The sequence below is a fragment of the Orcinus orca genome, chromosome 3 (assembly GCF_937001465.1).
Source record: "Orcinus orca chromosome 3, mOrcOrc1.1, whole genome shotgun sequence".
Classification (NCBI taxonomy): domain Eukaryota; kingdom Metazoa; phylum Chordata; class Mammalia; order Artiodactyla; family Delphinidae; genus Orcinus; species Orcinus orca.
The window spans coordinates 178,823,559-178,841,829 of NC_064561.1; the positions used below are offsets into that span (position 1 = coordinate 178,823,559).

Consider the following 18,271-nt stretch of genomic DNA (forward strand, 5'->3'; position numbering starts at 1 on the left):
AGTAAATAACTCTTGTTGTGCTCTGCACTTCATAGTGAATTCCAGAACTCCCGAGTTGACGTTAAAGACAACAGAAGCACCTTGTTAAATATAAATTTTAAAATGAACCAAGGACAGGGCAGAGGGTTTGGTTAGAATTATGACCTGACATCACAACCCTCACACTTTCAATTCTGCAGCAGGAGATCGGAGTCTTCACAATGTGTTTTTGCAGGATCTTCACCATCATGGCTCAAACGTTAAATGAGTCAATGCAGTTATATGAGTTTTTTTTTTTATATTAAGAAAACAATTTTATGGGAAAAATGCAGTAACTGGCATTGTCTCTATTATTTGTGAGTGCTTGGCATCTCAGGATCACGAGGGATTGAATTTGGAAAGGAAGGATACTCTCAGGACTATTGGAAAGGGGGTCCTGATTTCAAAAGGAAAGAAGTAATCCTGAGAAAATAAAAATGATTAGCTCTTATGTAATGGTCACCAATACCAGCACCCAGAAGAAAAGTGTCACTCTCTCGCTCTCCTTCTCTGTCTCTATCTCTGTTTCTCTCCCTTTCTGTCTCTTTCCTAGACGAGCTGCAGCACAAACTGTTAGGCAACCAAGGATCAGTTACTTTCCATACCACGGCTGCGGGTCAGAGAAGTGTTCAGTGAAGGTAAACTAGAGCATCACTCAGGCCAGGTTCCCTTATGAAAGAGATTCATCCCATCCATGAAACTAGGCTAGGTCTTCGGCACAGGGCTAACCATTCATATTCCAGGTCTAAAAAGTAAAACTTCCCTGTAGCGTTTCAATGGTTGCTTTTGTTTCCTTCCTTTCTTTGGTTTGTTTCCTTTGATGGCAGAGTTTCTGTCAAATACCTACAGTAATTTACTGAGGTAAATAAGAAGGCATTTAAATAAATATATGGATATATTTAAATATACTAAATAGTATATTCTTGAGAACATTTCCTCTGAGATTCCAAGAATGATACTAGGTACAGTGTTTTTGCCCATTTGATAAAATGCTGCAAAACGCTGATTGAAAAGTCAAATAAATGTAGTAGATTTCTTTATTTACTACTAAAGAATTTATCAAAAATGTCACAACCCCTGGCTGAAAGATAAATGTGCTAATTATTTGGAAAAAAGTATATCAGGAAAAGAAATGAAGGAATTGCTTGGCAAACATAAGGTTCCAAAATGTTAAAAATTTAGATTTGACAGACCCAACATACAACTGATTTAAATATTAAAGAATCAAGATACAACAAATAGAAGGAGACTGTTTAGCTTGATCGGTTACTAGCCTCAGGCACCTGAGATCTTAAAATAATTTTAAAAATCCTTCTTGATTATATCAGCATATAAAGAAGAAACTAAATTCTTGCTGTACAATGAGTAGAAATATATCCTGTGAAAGTTTTGTCTTGCAAGGACGCGCTGCAATGATAAGATGGCTTGAACTTGAAAAACAGTGGAGAACTTGAAGCAATACATCAGGAATGCTTCATTAACCCCCTTCTGCTACTTTTTTCTAGTGTTTAATTAACTACCCCTAAAATCAAGAACCTCTTCATTCTGTCTATGTGTCATCACACTGCAGTTTGGAATCAATTTTCCTCTTCTGTCCCCTTGGTCACTTTAAAATAACAAACTCCTAATGATAGCCAGTCCAAGCTCGAGGGTTATCAATCCACATCCCTCTCCCTTCCGTGTTAGAGTGCCACAATCTTCTGCACAGAATGAATTTCTAGTAACATAATTATTTGGGGGAACGCCTCTCGATCTATTTTAATATTCTACAACCTTTGTCAGAATTGGGAAAACGGTACCCTCATCCTGGACAAGATATCCTAACTAAGTGCCTATTTTTAGCCCTCCTTCCAAATTTTACATTTCCCAGGCAATGTGAAACATCTCAGAGTTATGTTTTTCAAATAATATTAAATTGTGAACATGTGATTTAATACCGTGTTAATAGCCTGACAACATCATTGCTTGTCATTTGGTTGGAAACAGAAGAAATTAACTGATTAGAATTAGATTACCAATTAACTACTAGTTAACCACGGCTGACTCCTTGTCTATGTGGCTCACAAGGCTGGGCTATTTATAATACTCTCTGGGAAGTTTCTCGGAAAAGTTGCAAAATGGTGTGAGGCATCACACGACGACACTGTCAAAATGTCAGAAAAAAAAAGGCAGAGGATTTGAGCTTCTCAGACATGGTTCTAAACAGTCAGCTGGAAACTAAAATGGAACAAAACACGCAGGCTTTTTGCAATTTGCTACCCGAAACCCTCTATCTGAAAAAAAATGTCTGGATAACTGGCTGTTTTTTTCCACTTTTTATTGGGGTGTTTGGTGAACACCAGGTATTTTAAATGTCCTGGTAAAGTCTCACAATTCATTTTAAATAAACCTGACCTGGACATTTCGTCATTTATATTAGTGTGTAATGAGAGTTAAAGGAACACCATCCCTGTTGACCCCAGCTCTTGTAAGGGCTGTGAAAATTCAGCCTCGGGATAAACATTAGGGACTAAAAATCCATGCGGAGGGTCAGTGTGGAAGGGTCCATCCACACGGTCAGTGGCAGAGGGAGCTCGTGGGTGGCCTCAGCCCTCACATCATCCCTAAGGCTTCTCTCCTCTCTGAGGTAAAGAGAGTGATGGTGGTGATGATAGAAAAGTAGTTAATAAGGGCTGTTTGCCACTGGCTGGAAAAATCCACGGCAAACTGAGAGGTTCCCCCGCTGTGCAGGGACTGGGCATCAAAGGGAAAATGAGAACCTTAAAAACATTATTGGAAGTGAAATAAACCACACACAAAAAAGACAAATATCATGTAATCTCACATAGACGAGGTATTCTAGAATAGGTAAGTTTATCGTAACAGAAAGCAGAGTAGAGGTTACCAGAGGCCAGGGAAGTGGGGAGTTATTGTTCATGGGTACAGAGTCTGAGATAATGAACAAGTTCTGGAAATAGATAGTGGTGATGGTTTGCATAATACTGCAAAGGTACTGAATGCCCCTGAATTGTACACTTAAAAATGGTTAAAACGATAAACTTTATGTTATATATATTTTCCCCAAAGGAAAAATAACAAACATTGAAAACAGAAAAAAAAAAAAAAAAAAGAAGGAAGAAAGCAGTTTTGCCTTGTCTCTAAAAGGATGCTTCAAAATCACAGGGGCTACAGAAGGGGATGTGAATGTGCTGTGACTTTAGAAAGATGAAGTTTCCTGACAGAATTATCCTCCCAGTGACTTAAGCACAGCTTGCTCATGAAGGCAGCCCCTCGCCTAACTCCCACACAAAAGAGCTGCTCTTCCCTGGAATGTGAGTCCAGCACCTGGATTAGCCTCATGGGTTAATCACTGCTAAGAAAGAGCAAAACTACAACGTGGGGATAGGGCTCAGTTAGTCTAGGAACTGTATTCTTAGAAGAAGTACCAAGATAAGTTCAAAAGCTATACAGGTACTACATTAAATAGAAACCTCTCCTGGATGGAAGTTTGAAGTGGGGCTAGGAGAAAAGGCACAGAAACACCGCTAGGAGCATTTGACCGCGTGCAGGTAAAGACTGTACCCGCATCCCCAGCAGGGGGGGCCATCTTCCCAGAATGTGAGTGAGGGACCTGGAGCCCACTTCCCTGGCGTGGCACCCCAAAGATGCTCAATTCTACCAGCCCAGGTCTGAGTGCTGCATTGGCACCCCCTGGTGATGTGAGTGACCCAAGGGACTTCACAGCACCGTGCAGTGTGGCTGGGGACACAGGACCCTGTGTCTGCCTTATGCAGTCAAAATGCAGGAGGTCGGGGATCCGAATAGCTGGAGAGCATTTCTCTGTAAATCATCAGATGCGTTCAAAGGTGGCACCCTGATGGACCAGTCCTTCCCCTTCTGTGATGAATAAGAAATGACAAGAAAGCTCAAGATCTAGGGAAAGTGATTTCCTTTGTCTACCTAATGCTGCATTTCATACTGTTTTGTGATGTTTCTTTGAAATAAATACAAGGAGAACATCTGCATGGGAGGGAACCACTAATTTCACCAGGTATCAAGAAAAATAATGGACAGAAACAAATTAATTTAGCTTGTTCCTTGTCCCGCAGCCTCTGATACCAAGGGGCAGCTCAGTGCGTGGAGCCTTATTTCATTCTTTCTCAAAGCTCATCCATCGTACTTTTAATGTGTCTTCCATAGACTTCTCGACCTCACTGGGCAATGCACTTCCTTCTCTCTGAGGAAGGAAAATGACATTGGAAGATGTGTTTCCGGTACAGAAGATATATTTCTTCTCTCCAAAGGGATTGCAGTTACTGTAAAAATATCTACTCCTAAATGCTGAGCTCATGCAACATTTATAGACAGTGATTGAACTGCCCGTCAATCACTAATTATCCTAGGAGAAATACAACCAGCTTCGAATAAGATTTGTTTCCCATTTCGAGTCTGTCTTTTAAAAACTAGGTGATAAATCCTGGCTTTATAAGGTCAAATTGGATTTCATGAAATAGTTTTTCTTTTTTAAAGGGTTGCCTGCTTACACATTCATTCATTCATTCTCTCACTTAGTAACTACGGAACGGCCCCTCCTTATATAGAGGGTGCTTTCCCAGGACACGTGAAAAAATAAATAAGTAAAACACCCCTTGCTCTTAGGTGTGTGGATGTTGTGTTACATGTGTCACCGCTCAGGATGTGTGCACAGGTGAGTGCACAGGTAAATGAGTGCACAGGTGAGTGCACAGGTAAATGGGTGCACAGGTGAGTGCACCGGTAAATGAGCGCACAGGTGAGTGCACCGGTAAATGAGCGCACAGGTGAGTGCACAGGTAAATGGGTGCACAGGTGAGTGCACAGGTAAATGAGCACACAGGTGAGTGAACACACTCTTGAGGGATGAGGAGACGATTATAAGGGCACAGGGGGTCAACACTCGTCAGGGCAACGGAATACACTCGGTGTTTTTTGGAACCGCTCAGAACTCTAGCTACTGCTGTCCTTCAAGTCGTTCTGTTTCTCCCAGCCCCATCCCCTCCTCCTTCACGGTGGAGCTCACTTCTGTCCCAGATGTCTCCCACAGCTTGATTTACTGAGCTCTTCTCAGAGCTTGCTGGCACTTTCTCCTGGACAGCTGGGTCTCAGGGCAGCAGGACTAATACACGCATGCCTGTTACAAAGTCCAGCACGCGGAACCCATTTCAGGAAATGCTCATGTTTCTCCAGTCTCTCACCACTGCCCTTTGTGTCTCTGTCCATCTTCCTCTGTGGTGATAGATTCATACGCTCATGCAATAGCCACGATACTGCCTGTGCAGGAAACCTAGGGGTCCTAATGGCTAGTGAGATACTTGCTGAAGGGCTCTTCCAGGAAAGGCCCTCTTGTCTAGTCTCCAGTCCCTCATGTCACATTCCTCACCCTGAGGGCTCCCCTGCTCTGGTGACAGCTCTGGGGCCACAGTCACAATATCCTTGGGTCGTCACGCAGAGAGCCCTTGGCCCACGGTCTGGGGCCCTCGTGAGCACGTGCCTCAGGTTGACTGCTGCCAACCTCCCCTGGAGCCCTTGCGATCTGAAGTCCCTCCTGAGCAGGGTATTCTTGAGGGAATTACCTGTCCAGACAGGGCACCATTTCCCAGCTCTTCCCCAGTCAGTCCTGACGAAGCCCTTGTTGGAAATAAATGATGTCACGGTCTAGGTATGCCTGAGACCTAGAAGAGGAGGCCTCCATCCCTGGAGGGAAGGTCTCATCATCCCTGGAGCAGAAAGACAGCCTCAGATGCTGTGAATGTCCAGGAGGAGGCTGATGAGCCTGGGGAGAAGTCCGGGAGGAGGGGCCAGGATGGTGGAGTTGTCATGGTGAACTTGACACAGCAAGACAGCTCCACATAGGAACACAGGCTGGCCCTGGGGAAGCCCGCTGGCTGCGTGGGCTTGACTGCTGAGCCCTCTCCCCGCAACAGACACCATTAGTTCTAACTGCACAGGGGCAAGTGGGAGCAGCCCCTTCCTGAGCTGACCTCTGAGGCTGAGCAGGTGGGTAGAGGAAGGCAAAGCCATGGTGACACCTCTCACTGGCCTGTGCCTGGGAAGACCTACAGTAGGGCCCGACCTCATGTCCTTTCTCAGGGGAGCTCCTACAGGGAGCTGGGGCATGTAGTTAAGTGAGGTGGGAGAAGCCAGCTCACTTGTCCTCCAGTTAAGCACACGGGAGGACACTCAGGAATCCATACCCAACCTCCTGATGGGCAGGAAGTGGGAGGAAGGAGGGCAAGCTAAGGCTTCTCTGCCACCTCCTTTCCAGGTTCCCTTAAGATGGACTTCGAGGCAAAGTGAAGTGGAGGAAGGGGCCCTCCCACCTCTGCAGCTAGCACCTCAGCCCATCTGCCTTCCAGCAGACCTGACCCTCACCTGAATCTCCAGGTGTGTCTGGAGAAACTGTACGACCCATAGTACAACATTGAGGACAAACCCCAAGCAAATATTCAAGGTCCTTACCTACTCCTTCAGCCTTATTTTTTTGCTGCTACTTGGTACAAATTTCTCTCTCTTCTTTGTCCTAGATTCCAAATGCCTCCCTTCCTTCTCATCTTCCATCCACCATCTGGTGGAACTCCTTCTGCCCATCCTTCAGAATCCTGACCCGCAGCCTGGCTCCCCTGTCCTTGCCCCCTACACACTTCCATGGTTGGCATTTCTGTAGCCGGAGCCAAGATGAGCTAGGAGGTAGGAAACTGCTGGAAGGAGCCTCCCTCCCTCGCGGTGGTTTCCCCAGTCTGCAGCCTTCCCCTTAGCGAAGCCGCTGCTGCAGCGGTTGAGGGCTGAATTTAACAGGCGGCAATTGGTGTCACTGAAGGAGCTGTGGGAAAGGTTTCCAGATCCCGTGAGACAGGCACCGCCTGGCGGGGCCCTGACTCACCATGTTGAACACGGCCATGGTTAGTATGATGGCCGTGGTGATGGCCGTCAGGGAGATCCGAGGCCAGGGGCGCTTGGCGATGATGCCCGACGACTTCAAAAGCCACAGGAGAGAGGCAGACGCTTTTTTGCTGCATTGCTGGGAGGAGAAAGAAAAAGAAAGGCGTTGCTCTTTTATGTATTTTCTCAAGTTTCTCAAGGATGTTTAAAACCACAGGATGCCTCGATACTCTTCACAGATTGAAGAAGTAGACTATGTTGGCATCATTGTTACAAATTAGGAACAAATTAATTACGTTTCTATGACAAATTAGGATGTGCTTGTACGTCCTTTAAAAGAGACCTGAGGGCTTCCCTGGTGGCGCGGTGGTTGAGAGTCCGCCTGCCGATGCACGGGACACGGGTTCGTGCCCCGGTCCGGGAGGATCCCGCATGCCGTGGAGCGGCTGGGCCCGTGAGCCATGGCCGCTGAGCCTGCGCGTCCGGAGCCTGTGCTCCGCAACGGGAGAGGTCACAACAGTGAGAGGCCCGCGTACCGCAAAAAAAAAAAAAAAAAAAAAAAGGAGACCTGAACTTATGTTTAAAAATTCTTCTGGTAAAGGAAAAATATGCCACGTAATTAAACCACTCTGGGGGATGTGTTGGGTCTCAGATCACAGCTGTGAGGAGGCAGGTTTCATAAGTTCAGGTGATTGACACAGAAAGCGATCAACACACAGCTAATCCTAAGAATACAACCGGACCATAAAATAGTTTGGTGCCTGTACCTGTGAAGACAGCACCCAGGGTTCTCAGCTGAGGCTTGTGGTGATGGCTCGACCTCATCCCATCCTGCTAGAGCTTCCTCCACGTGGAGAAGCTCTACTTTTAATTATAAAAAATTTTATTTTTGATTGTGTTAAAAAATGTAAAACGGACCCTCTAAACTATTTTTAAGTGCACAGTTCAGTAGTGTTACTGCACTGCACTGCTGTGTTACAGATCTCTAGAGCTGTTATCTTGCACAACTGAGACTCCACACCCATGAAACAGCTCCCCTTTCCCCCGGCAACACTATGCTACTTTCTGTCTCTAAGCCTCTGACCAGTCTAAGTACTCATGTAAGTGGAATCATGCAGTATTTGTCTTTCTGTGCCTGGCTTACTTCCGTTGGCATAATGTCCTCTGGGTTCATCCACGCTGTAGCCTGTGACAGGACTTCTTTCTTCTTATAAGGCTGAATAACCTTCTACGTATAGGCCACATTTTGTTTATCCATTCATCTCTGGTTGGACACTGGCGTTGGCTACAGTGAATAATGCTGCACTGAGTGGCATTACAGTTTCTAAGAAGCTCTTTTTGTGTGGAAGGAACTGAGGTCTTTATAGAATGACAGCCAGCTTTCCCTGGCCATCTTCTGTGGGCCAGACTCTGCGCTGTGGGAACTCAGTGATGGGCTAAGCTCACTGAGGCCTCGAGGCCACCTTCCTGGGGAAGCAGCACTGTGATGTTCACCTTCGGCCCAGTGGTGAGAGAGCAGAGTAGGGAGAATCCTAACCTGTGGGTAACACAAACCTGGCCAGTGCCAGGTATCCCGGTACCCACCGGAGTGGGTATTTACATATGTTATCTGATCTGACAGGCATTCTTAAGAGTTCTCTAGGGATCTAAATTTTAACTTCACCCAAAAGGGACTGTGGATCCGAGGCCACGTGTCCTGGAACCATTTAAAAAAAAGTATAATTTTGAAAAAATTCAGAAGGAGGGATAAATATACACTTATACACGTTTGACTTGCACTAGTGAGTTAATATAAATGATAAAACTGTTGCGACATCAATAAAATTCAAATAGAGAATATTCCTCAATAGCACTAATAAACAGTGCTTTTATTTCTCACCTTTTTCACATTTTCTTTCTGCTTTATTCTTTAAAGTATTGTTGATGTAAGCACTGCAATTTGTTAACTGTTGATACAACAAGTAAATGAGACTGTGTGATGCTGGATGAGAGGTAGTGAGAAAGGTAACCGGCCCTGTGTCTCGGCATCAAGTCCCTATAGCTGTTAAACTTTCCGCAAGTCAATTACCCTCTCTGGCCTCAGTTTCTTCATCTCTAAAATGAGAATAATAGTGCCTGCCTCGAAGTTTAAATGAGCTACGTAAGGTGCCCAGAACAGGACATATGTGTTAGCTCTTCTTATATTTGTGAAGAAAACATAATATTTCTCAGAAATATTTTAGTGACTAAAAATCTATTTGCTCTACATCTAGATGAACAAAAAACATTTTTTCCCTTCCATTCCACTATAGTCTTTTTTTTGCCCTACAGATCCTGATATAAAGAGATGCAGAACATTTGTCTACAGCATACATCCCCCACTGATGTAGAATCCCAGGACAGCGTTTAGGGCTCACTCCTTGGGCAGATTCTCCTGGGTCTTTCTCTGGTTTCTCCTACAGCCTGTCTGGGAGAATGGGGCAGTGCTGCCCTGGATTCCAGGGGCTGCCAGGAGCTGAATCACTGGCTGGCAGCCAGGCTCTGCAGAGCACCTTCCCACCAGCAACTCAGGGGGAGCCAGATTTATGCTGTAAGCTTCTTCCCCAAAGCAGGGTGTGGACGGGGGTTGGTGGTGGCGTTAAGTCTGTTTTCAAGTGAGATGCCCTTTAATGCTGTGAACGTGCAGTATCTTTCAGGGTCACGCGGCTGGAGGACACCCACCTGAAAGTGTACCACTATTGTTCAATGCATGCTACTTGGAATAATATTAACACCACAGACCACAGTCAGATCTGCATTCTGGAGGAGAAGCTATAATAGAGTAAAGAGCAGAGATTCAAATAGAATATCATAGTCATCTGGCTCACATTCCAGTAGGAGGTGATGACATTTGGCTGGATTCTGGCAAATTAAGGCAATATTTATGTATTTCATCCTAAGTGACTAGGATTAGTGTTTTTATTTAAAAGAAAATTATTAAAATGGATGCTTTTGTGTCTGTACACAGAAATTGTCAATAGATATGATAAACATTTTAAGAGCAGAAAACACAAAACTGCTATTTTAGGAGAATATTTAAATCTAAATATTACATTACAGATTCCATGTCACAGTCAATTAGGTAAAATATGATCTGGTTATTACACAGACATACTATTGAAATTATGAAATTAAAAAAATTACTGTTTGAATTTTTAGAATAATGCATGGTGATAATATTGCCAAATAGGCCATCTAATAGGAATATGTTATATTCTGCTTACAGACTAGCCATTTGCTGAAGCAGATGTGGGCAGACACATGTGAGTTTTTTCTGCTCCCGTGACACGCTGGGCAAAATTACAAACTGGTGGCCCTAGAAACTACTGCCTCTGTGTGTCTACTGTACATGTGGCAGAATGTCCTGGAAATCTGTCCTGTTCCTACTCAGCCCAGTGAAGAGCACCCTTCTTGGAACTGCTCACTAAGGATGCGTGGGGCTGGCGTGTGTTGGGCTCAGGACACCGGATTCAGGATGCGGTAGGTTCAATTCCTTCTCCGCTTAGTCTTCCTATGTGACTCCAAGTCCCACCCGTGAAATTGTTTTTAAACTTATCAAGCCAAATACTCATTGTTCTCCAGCTCATGGAGACAGGCAGCCTCCCCTGTCTTTGCATCCTGTCACCAAGTAGAGGCAAAATAAATACAACTGTTCTGAAATATGAAAACTGGTAACACTGCTGGTGGCAAGGATGAGGAAATAGAAGATGATGATGGAGATGGGGACCCTGAACTACAAAGACAGTGCGGGAAGAAGAGGAGGAAGATACAGACCTTAGGGGGAAGAGAAGAAACCAACGATGGGAGGAAAGGAGAAAAAAGACTAAGAAATTAAGATAGAAAGAATCCGATTAAGGAAAAATGGGAACATTGATTCCATTTGTAGCTCTGAATAAAAATTACAACTTGGATCTTAACATGATAATTTAGTTCAGTTTATTCTGTTTTGGGTTAAGTATTCAAACAGAGTCCCTGATGGAAAGATAAAGTTTATCAAAATTTACACCATCCTAATGAGACATTATAAATGATAACATCTCAAAGAATATTGTGGTGTTTATTCAGAAGATGCTATGCATATGAAAATGAGAGCATGCCTGCTCTGTACTCAGGGTAGTCGTTCTATTTGATCTTTGCTTTAATCACTGGCATCGTTTCAGCCAAATCTGTTTCCTCCCTGCCGTGATCATCAGTGAGGCTCACTGTATCCTATGATTGCCTCTTCTTACTTACAGCGAGCTCACTGTAAGTAAGAAATGTTAGAAATCCTTCTAGAAATACTCTTGGCTGGTAATGTCACATGCATCCACTGATAAATATGGAATTGGTACTAACTGTAGTGGGAGATGTACAAGGAGAAAGAATATAAATTTATATGAAAACCCTATGGTGGGGACTTTGCTGATTGCGCAGAGGTTAATAATCTGCCTGCTAATGCAGGGGACATGGGTTCCATCCCTGGTCTGGTAAGATCCCACATGCTGTGGAGCACCTAAGCCCATGAGTCACAACTACTGAGCCCGTGCTCTAGAGCCTGCGAGCCGCAGCTACTGAGCCCATGTGCCACAACTAGTGAAGCCTGAGCGTCTAGAGCCCGTGCTCCGCAACAAAGAGAAGCCCCTGCAATGAGAAGCCCACACACTGCAACGAAGACTCAACGCAGCCAGGAAAAAAAAAAAAACAAAAACAACCTATGGTGGAGTTAGTGCTTGGGATGGTGAGCAGTGTGGGTTGCTAGAAAGGGTGTGGATGAATGTTAATGTTCTTCATCCAGAAGAGGCAGAGATTCTCCATGTAAAAATAAAATGCTTTTAATCTGTGTTTTGGATTTAAAAAAAAGAAAAAACTATCTCCACCAAAAATATTTTCCATTTCTTCCTTCCTCCGTTCCTTTTCTTCTTTTTGAAACTTTTGCACTGGAAACGACTGGTAGTCTCTCTTTCTAAAATTCCTCATAATTTAATGTTATAATTATTAAAGCAGATTGTGTTTGCAGTCTCATTAGTGTTCCTTTTTAAAATAAAACGATGTACCTGAAAAGAAGTAGGTCCTTATATAGGTGAAGTTTAATACAATGAGAAACATTTCAGAAGGTTATAAATATATCACAGTGGCTGAGTAACAAATTTTTATTATTAGAACTCATCCTAAAATCTTGCCTAAAAGCTATGGTGAAGTTTATCATATAAAAATGCACTTTTGTGTGGTTGTCTAAAGGAACACTTTGCCTTTCCTACTTTGGCATTTTAGTTGGGCAGGGACTATCTTTTTGAATGGCAGCAACAAGTTGCAGCAATAAGTACTTAAAACATTTAATGTCACAGAGACTGATGTGTCTACTTTAATTATTTAATTGTCCTTGGATTTCCCACAGACTTTTATTTCACCCAATCATATTTTACCAAATCAACCTGTTTCTTTGGTATGCCTTGGCCGAGCCATATTCCTCTGTCATTCATCCACTGTGTGCTCCTCATAGCACTGCCCACATTGTGTCATCTTTGCCGACATGCTTGTCTCTGGCCATGTGGAGACCTGGTGGGGGACAATGGCCTCCTCACGCCCATCTGTGTTCTTTTTGGCCACTCTTTGCAGTTTGAGGGACCTTAGTTCCCTGACCAGGGATCAAACCTGGGCCCACGGCAGTGAAAGTGACGAGTCCTTACCACTGGACCTCTAGGGAACTCCCATAACCCATCTTTGTATTCCCAGAGGCAGCATGGTGTTTGGCAAACAGTCAGCACGTAATAGATGCTCGCTCAATAAGCTCCCTGTCCTAACGATGGACCCAAAGAGAAATTCCTATGGGCTGGGAACAAAGAAGGAGATCACTGCTAGCGGGACTGAGGCTGTGGGACTAGCCTAGGAGTGTCCTGAAACTGGACATTATCTAGGGCTGGGCTTTTAATGCCCACAGGGAAAAGATGTTGCCTTGGGTCTGCCAAAGGTGGGCAGCTGGGACCAAGACCTCTGAATAAAACCAGAAGCCTCAGAAGGCTATTCTCTCCATGTGAAGTCTAGAAGAACTCCATACACTAGATCAAGGAAGTACCAATAAACTTCCAATGATAATTCAAACTGTAAATATGGGTGTTGGTTTTGAAATCACATTATCTGCTTCATAATGAGAATTCCAAGGTGAGTGGTTATCAATCAGACCAAAACCCAGAGAAAGTCCTTGGGGCTCCAGCTGCAGCAAGAACAACACTGCTTATGAAAAATACTTCACATCGCAGGGTGCAGGGCACGTCCCAGTTGGGAAGGGGACAGTCCCTACTGAATGATCTCATAATAAACAAAAATTATGAACTACATAAGAAGACCTTACAAGGAAGAATAAACAGAAATAACATATAGTAGAATTAGTATCACAAGATCTGCAATTATTATATCAATCTGAAATAGCCTGTAAAATAATAAGATTAAATTAATAAAAGATGGATTAGAGTTCATAATGAATAATCAGTTAAGAGAAAGCAACAGGCATATTTTAAAAATGAGCTCCATAGACTCTCTAGAGACAAACATGTAGATATTGAGATTAAATACTCAATAGTTATGCTGAAGAGGGTAAGATAGCTTTAAGGAAACAACCTGTAAAACAGCATAGAAATATAAAGAGATAAAAAGTATGATGTTGAGGCACAGAAGGTACAATAAAAAGGTTCAACATACTTGGAATGAAAGTTTGAGAAAAATAGAACAGAAAGACAGGGAAAGAGGCAAAATACAAGGAAATATGGGATGACAGCTTTGTGGACCTGGAACACAATATGAACTCTGTGGCTGAGTTAATGCACTGAGTCGCAACCAGGAAAAATGAAAGGAAACCTATTCCTTAACACAAGGAGTCAGTTGACCAAGACAGACAAAGAAGAAATCCTACAGAAACAATTAGAGAAAAGACATCTACCAAGGAAGAACAATTAGAGTCAATTTCTCCTCAGTACATTAAAATCCAGGAAAATATGGACTCATGTCTTCAAAATCTTAGAAAAATTATTGACTAAATTATTAGTCAGTGAGGAAAAAAAGGCTATTTTTTTAATATAAAAGCTGATTGAGTATATTATGCACAGGCTTTCATGGAAGGGATTACAAAAGGAATAATCCTATGGAAATATGGACACTGCATCTGGAGGAAGGAATGGCATTCAGAAGAACGGTGAACAAAGAGATTGTTAAACAAGAATAGTGATAACAATGAACAATAAAAATAGTTTAAATTTAAAAAATCTAAACAGCACTAGCATGGATGATGGAAAAGGATGATCAGATTTAGAGATTTAGATCATGGTCCTTGTATTCTTCACAAGAAGATGGAGACAATAATGGACCCTGTTAATCATGTGCATGTTACATATTTTACGTTAATTGCTAAAAGAAAAGACTTGGATAAAGCAACTGCCAAGTCACTAGAGGGAATAAAGGAGAATAAACTCCATTCGTCCAAGAGAAGGCAGGAGAGGAGGAAAAATAAGCAGAAGCAAAGAACATACATGATGGATAAAAAAAGCAAAATAAGACTAGCAGTAATTATAATACACATAAATGTATTACACTTGTCAGGTAAAAGAAAGAGACTCTTGGATCAGAGAATGTACCATACACTTAGATGTTGTTTACAAGAGACACACCTATATAGCAAGGAAAAGCTGAATAAGGAGATGGGAAAAGGGACACTGGGAAAATACTAACCATGAGAAAGCTGATTATGTTGACATTAGAGAAAATAGACTTCAAGGAAAAAACACTCCTGTGGGTAGAAAGCTTTTTTATCAGCTGGTGTGTGACCTACTTTCCTTCCCCAAGACAATCTCTGTGTTTGTGCTTTCATCTCTGCCTGGAACAACGTTGGTGGGCTGATATCATATTATCTCTGCTATACAAAGCACAAGAAAACCACATTGAGAGAAAAAAATTCTCCTGACATTTTCTAACATTTTCATTTGCTGAATCTGGCATACTCCTTCTAAAATACATTTCATCAAGGAGGTTTTTTTTTTCTTTTTTTTTTGGTGTGTGTGTTATTTATAGTTATATCTCTTGTATTTCTTCCAGAGATGTAAGTCTACTTCAGGTAGTTTAGAAAGTTAAACTTGGCAGTAAGTATGCACTTATTATTATTACTACTATGATGATGATGGCTATTATTATTTTTTATTGCTGAGTGTCATGAAAATACAATCTCTTATTCTACATCTTAGTTTCTACTTAGATAAAATGGATTCTTTGGATTATCAAATAAAATAATATACATTGAATGCACTTTAAAGGGCTCTCACATATGTAAAAACATTTTTGCAAAGTATTATTATTAAGGATGCTTTCTTACTAGAATATTTTTGAGTTTAAATCCGCTTATAAATTAACATTTTTCCTCCATTTTACTGAATGACTCTTAAGATGGAGTTATACCTTGCCCAGAATCCAGTTTTATGGAAACTGGGTCAACAGCTGCATATATTGGAAAACTAGACTATGAATTAGGTTCTATGTGAGGTTATCTTGACTGACTTATGTGACTCTGACCAACTGATGCTTAGCAGTCACCAGAGACAACCTCAGGGCCATGATGGCCCATGACCAACAATGTGGTCATCCCTGCTTAGTTCTGAGCATCTGTCTGCCAGTGACTCTCCGCACACAGCCTAGCACCCTCTGGAACCTGCCTCCAAGGGTTCTAAGGCTTGTTTCCGATGGCTCCAAAACCTACTTGCTCTACACTACAGGGCAAATTCTGTAGCCTCTGTGGGCTTCTGTTTGTTTCATTAATTGAGAATAAGCATTCCCTCCAAGGACTCTTGTGTGGTTAAATGAGCCAGCCCATATAACATGCTTAGCAGAGTAATTTTAATATAATATAACATTTATTATTTCTAAACTGCAGTGAGGTCAGATACAGAACTGTTCATGGGATCTTGCCCGTCATAAGCAGTTTACATTGGTTCTGAAGGTTCTCATCCAAGGACAGGAAACCTTTGCAGATCTTATAGTGATCACATTCCTGATCCTGATCCAAAGCCTCCGTCTCCAACCTCAAGAGATCTGCTTACAACTCCTGCATTATTTTTCACGGAGGGAAACTTTTAAGTATGTAGAAACGGGAACTCATTGAAGTGAACGGCATCTCGAGTCCTGGATTCCTCATCCACAAAGTGCGGGGCTGACCAAGGTTATCTCTTGGGGCCCTTTCAGCTCTCAAGTTTACAATTGTGAAATGCTAACCAGTGTCTGTTGTAGAAAGCTAAGCACCTCATAAGGGGACCGATGCACAGGCGGTGAAGGAGGTCTGACAAGTGAGAACACGGGATGATGGTCCAGGATGCAGGCAAGCCAGGAGCTTGCCAGAACTGGGAGCAGGGATGCGGTGACTGCGAGCTGAATTCAGAGCCGCGAGCTTGGGGGAAGTCAAGTCTGGGCGAGGGTGGGTGTGGCATGTTCTCTGAGCAGTGGTGCCAGGACGTTGCCTTTAAGGTAACCGACATTAAATATTTATCTTGGGGCTGAGGTGAACTCACTGATGATTTTTTTCACCTGAAAGAATACAAATCAGAATAGAAAATAGGAAACCCAAACAGCTGGCACTAGGGAAGCCAGTGGTGGAAAAGGAGGGCTCTTCAGAATTAGTTTATGAAGGTTAGGAGATTATTTGCAAAGGAGAAGTCAGAAGCACGTCAGAGTCAAGGAATCACGGTGCGTGAGAAGGAATTTCAGTGCAGTGAGATGAGGGCCAGGGACCACCATTCAGTCCTTCATACATTCATTTACACACAGAGCCCATCCCCACGCCAGGGCATCTGGAGAAAGAAGGATGAACACGGGCTCTCAGGGCACATAACTCTGCCTGAGGATGAATGGGGGAGGGTTGGGGAGACAAGGGAGGTGCTACATGGAGCCCGATGAGTGGAGAAAGGAAAAAGAACCTCATGGAAATCAGAGAAGTCCAGTAGTGCTTACTTAGCATATGCTCATTACAAACTCGTTTATGAAGTTGGCATTCTGCTGGATTCCCTGGGAGATAGAAAGCAAGTGTAGGAAACAACCCTGGCCTTAAGGAACCTACTATATACAAGGAGAAACAGCAGTCACACTCACCAAAAAGTAAAAATTGGGGGTCAGAGAGATGTTATATGATTGAGTGTTAAATTACATGGTGCAGATCCTGAGTCCCATGGTGCTCAAAGAAGGACACATCACAAGGGCTGGTGATGCTCCTGAGAAAGTTTCTAGGAAGGCGAGCAGGTGCAGAGCCCACCCCCATGGGCAAGAACTAAGAAGTGGGCAATGGGGGGGAGGGGAGGGCCAGCACTGCTGGGAGAGCCTCGGGGAAGGTGTGGGCTAGGGTGACCGGAGGGAGAGGGGAGGCCGGGCTTCCCACAGCAATCATGATTATAACAAACAGATTCCCTGGCAGTTTTCTCTGAATGTGTCACTGAACACATATCTTTTTAATCAATGGGAAAAATATTGCATTTCCTTATCACTCTTATTTTCTGCCCACTTTGATGTTTCTCTACCTTTTTATCACACCCAGCAGAACAATGACCCATCGATTGTATCTACTGTGTTGCACTTTTTGTGCAACAGAGGATAATAAAGGTAAAGGTCTTGGAGGAAAAATATCTGTCAGGCCTACCTTTTCTCAACCTCCTTCATGGATGTATTTTAATTTCTTTCTTCATACGGAGAATTTAATACCGATATTAGCATTGATACTGCCTTTGGCATTTAAGTTTTCAGAAGGTGAACATCAGTTAATAGAAGATGAGTCTGGGATATTCAGCATTCTTTCATAAACTCAGTATTTAATCCATAAGTAAGTGCAAATCAAAATAAAACCTCATACTTCTCTATGACCACTGTGGAATATTTGTGATATACATAGGTTTCTTTTCTTCTTCAATTTAAATTTGCTGTTTGTAGAGTGACACAAGTATTACATTAAATGTCACATGTAAGAACTGTAATTATTTTTTTAAAGAGACAGAAGCAAGCATTTATCATTTTGATCTTTGTTCAAAACACTATGAGAACTCATATTAATTTTTAAAAAGTTAATGCTGTTGTTTGTTGCCTAAAAATGGTTTGTCTTAAGTGCTCTAAGAATAGGCACTCTAAAATATGCAGTGATGGAAAATAATGCTAGCTGTTTGTTGAAAATCTGTTGGTATCCTGCTAGGTCCTTACCATTTAACATCTCCAATCATCCCGAGAAGCTGTGAGGATGGTTGATGTCCAATTTCCATGTGAGGAAACTGTGGCTTGGAAAAGACTTAACCAAAGTCTCAAAGGTGATATATGTAGTTTTTGACCGAATTTGGAGGGTAGACTAGAA

General features: G+C 42.7%; 1 protein-coding gene across 1 annotated transcript in view; it reads right to left on the minus strand.

Annotated features, from left to right (window-relative positions):
- Nucleotides 1-18,271, minus strand: part of ADCY2 (adenylate cyclase 2) — a 433,799-nt gene that overhangs the window by 65,126 nt on the left and 350,402 nt on the right. Inside the window, exon 16 of the mRNA XM_004274498.4 lies at nt 6,917-7,054. Within this exon, the coding sequence (XP_004274546.1) occupies nt 6,917-7,054 (138 nt within the window). The remainder of the gene's footprint in view (nt 1-6,916; nt 7,055-18,271) is intronic.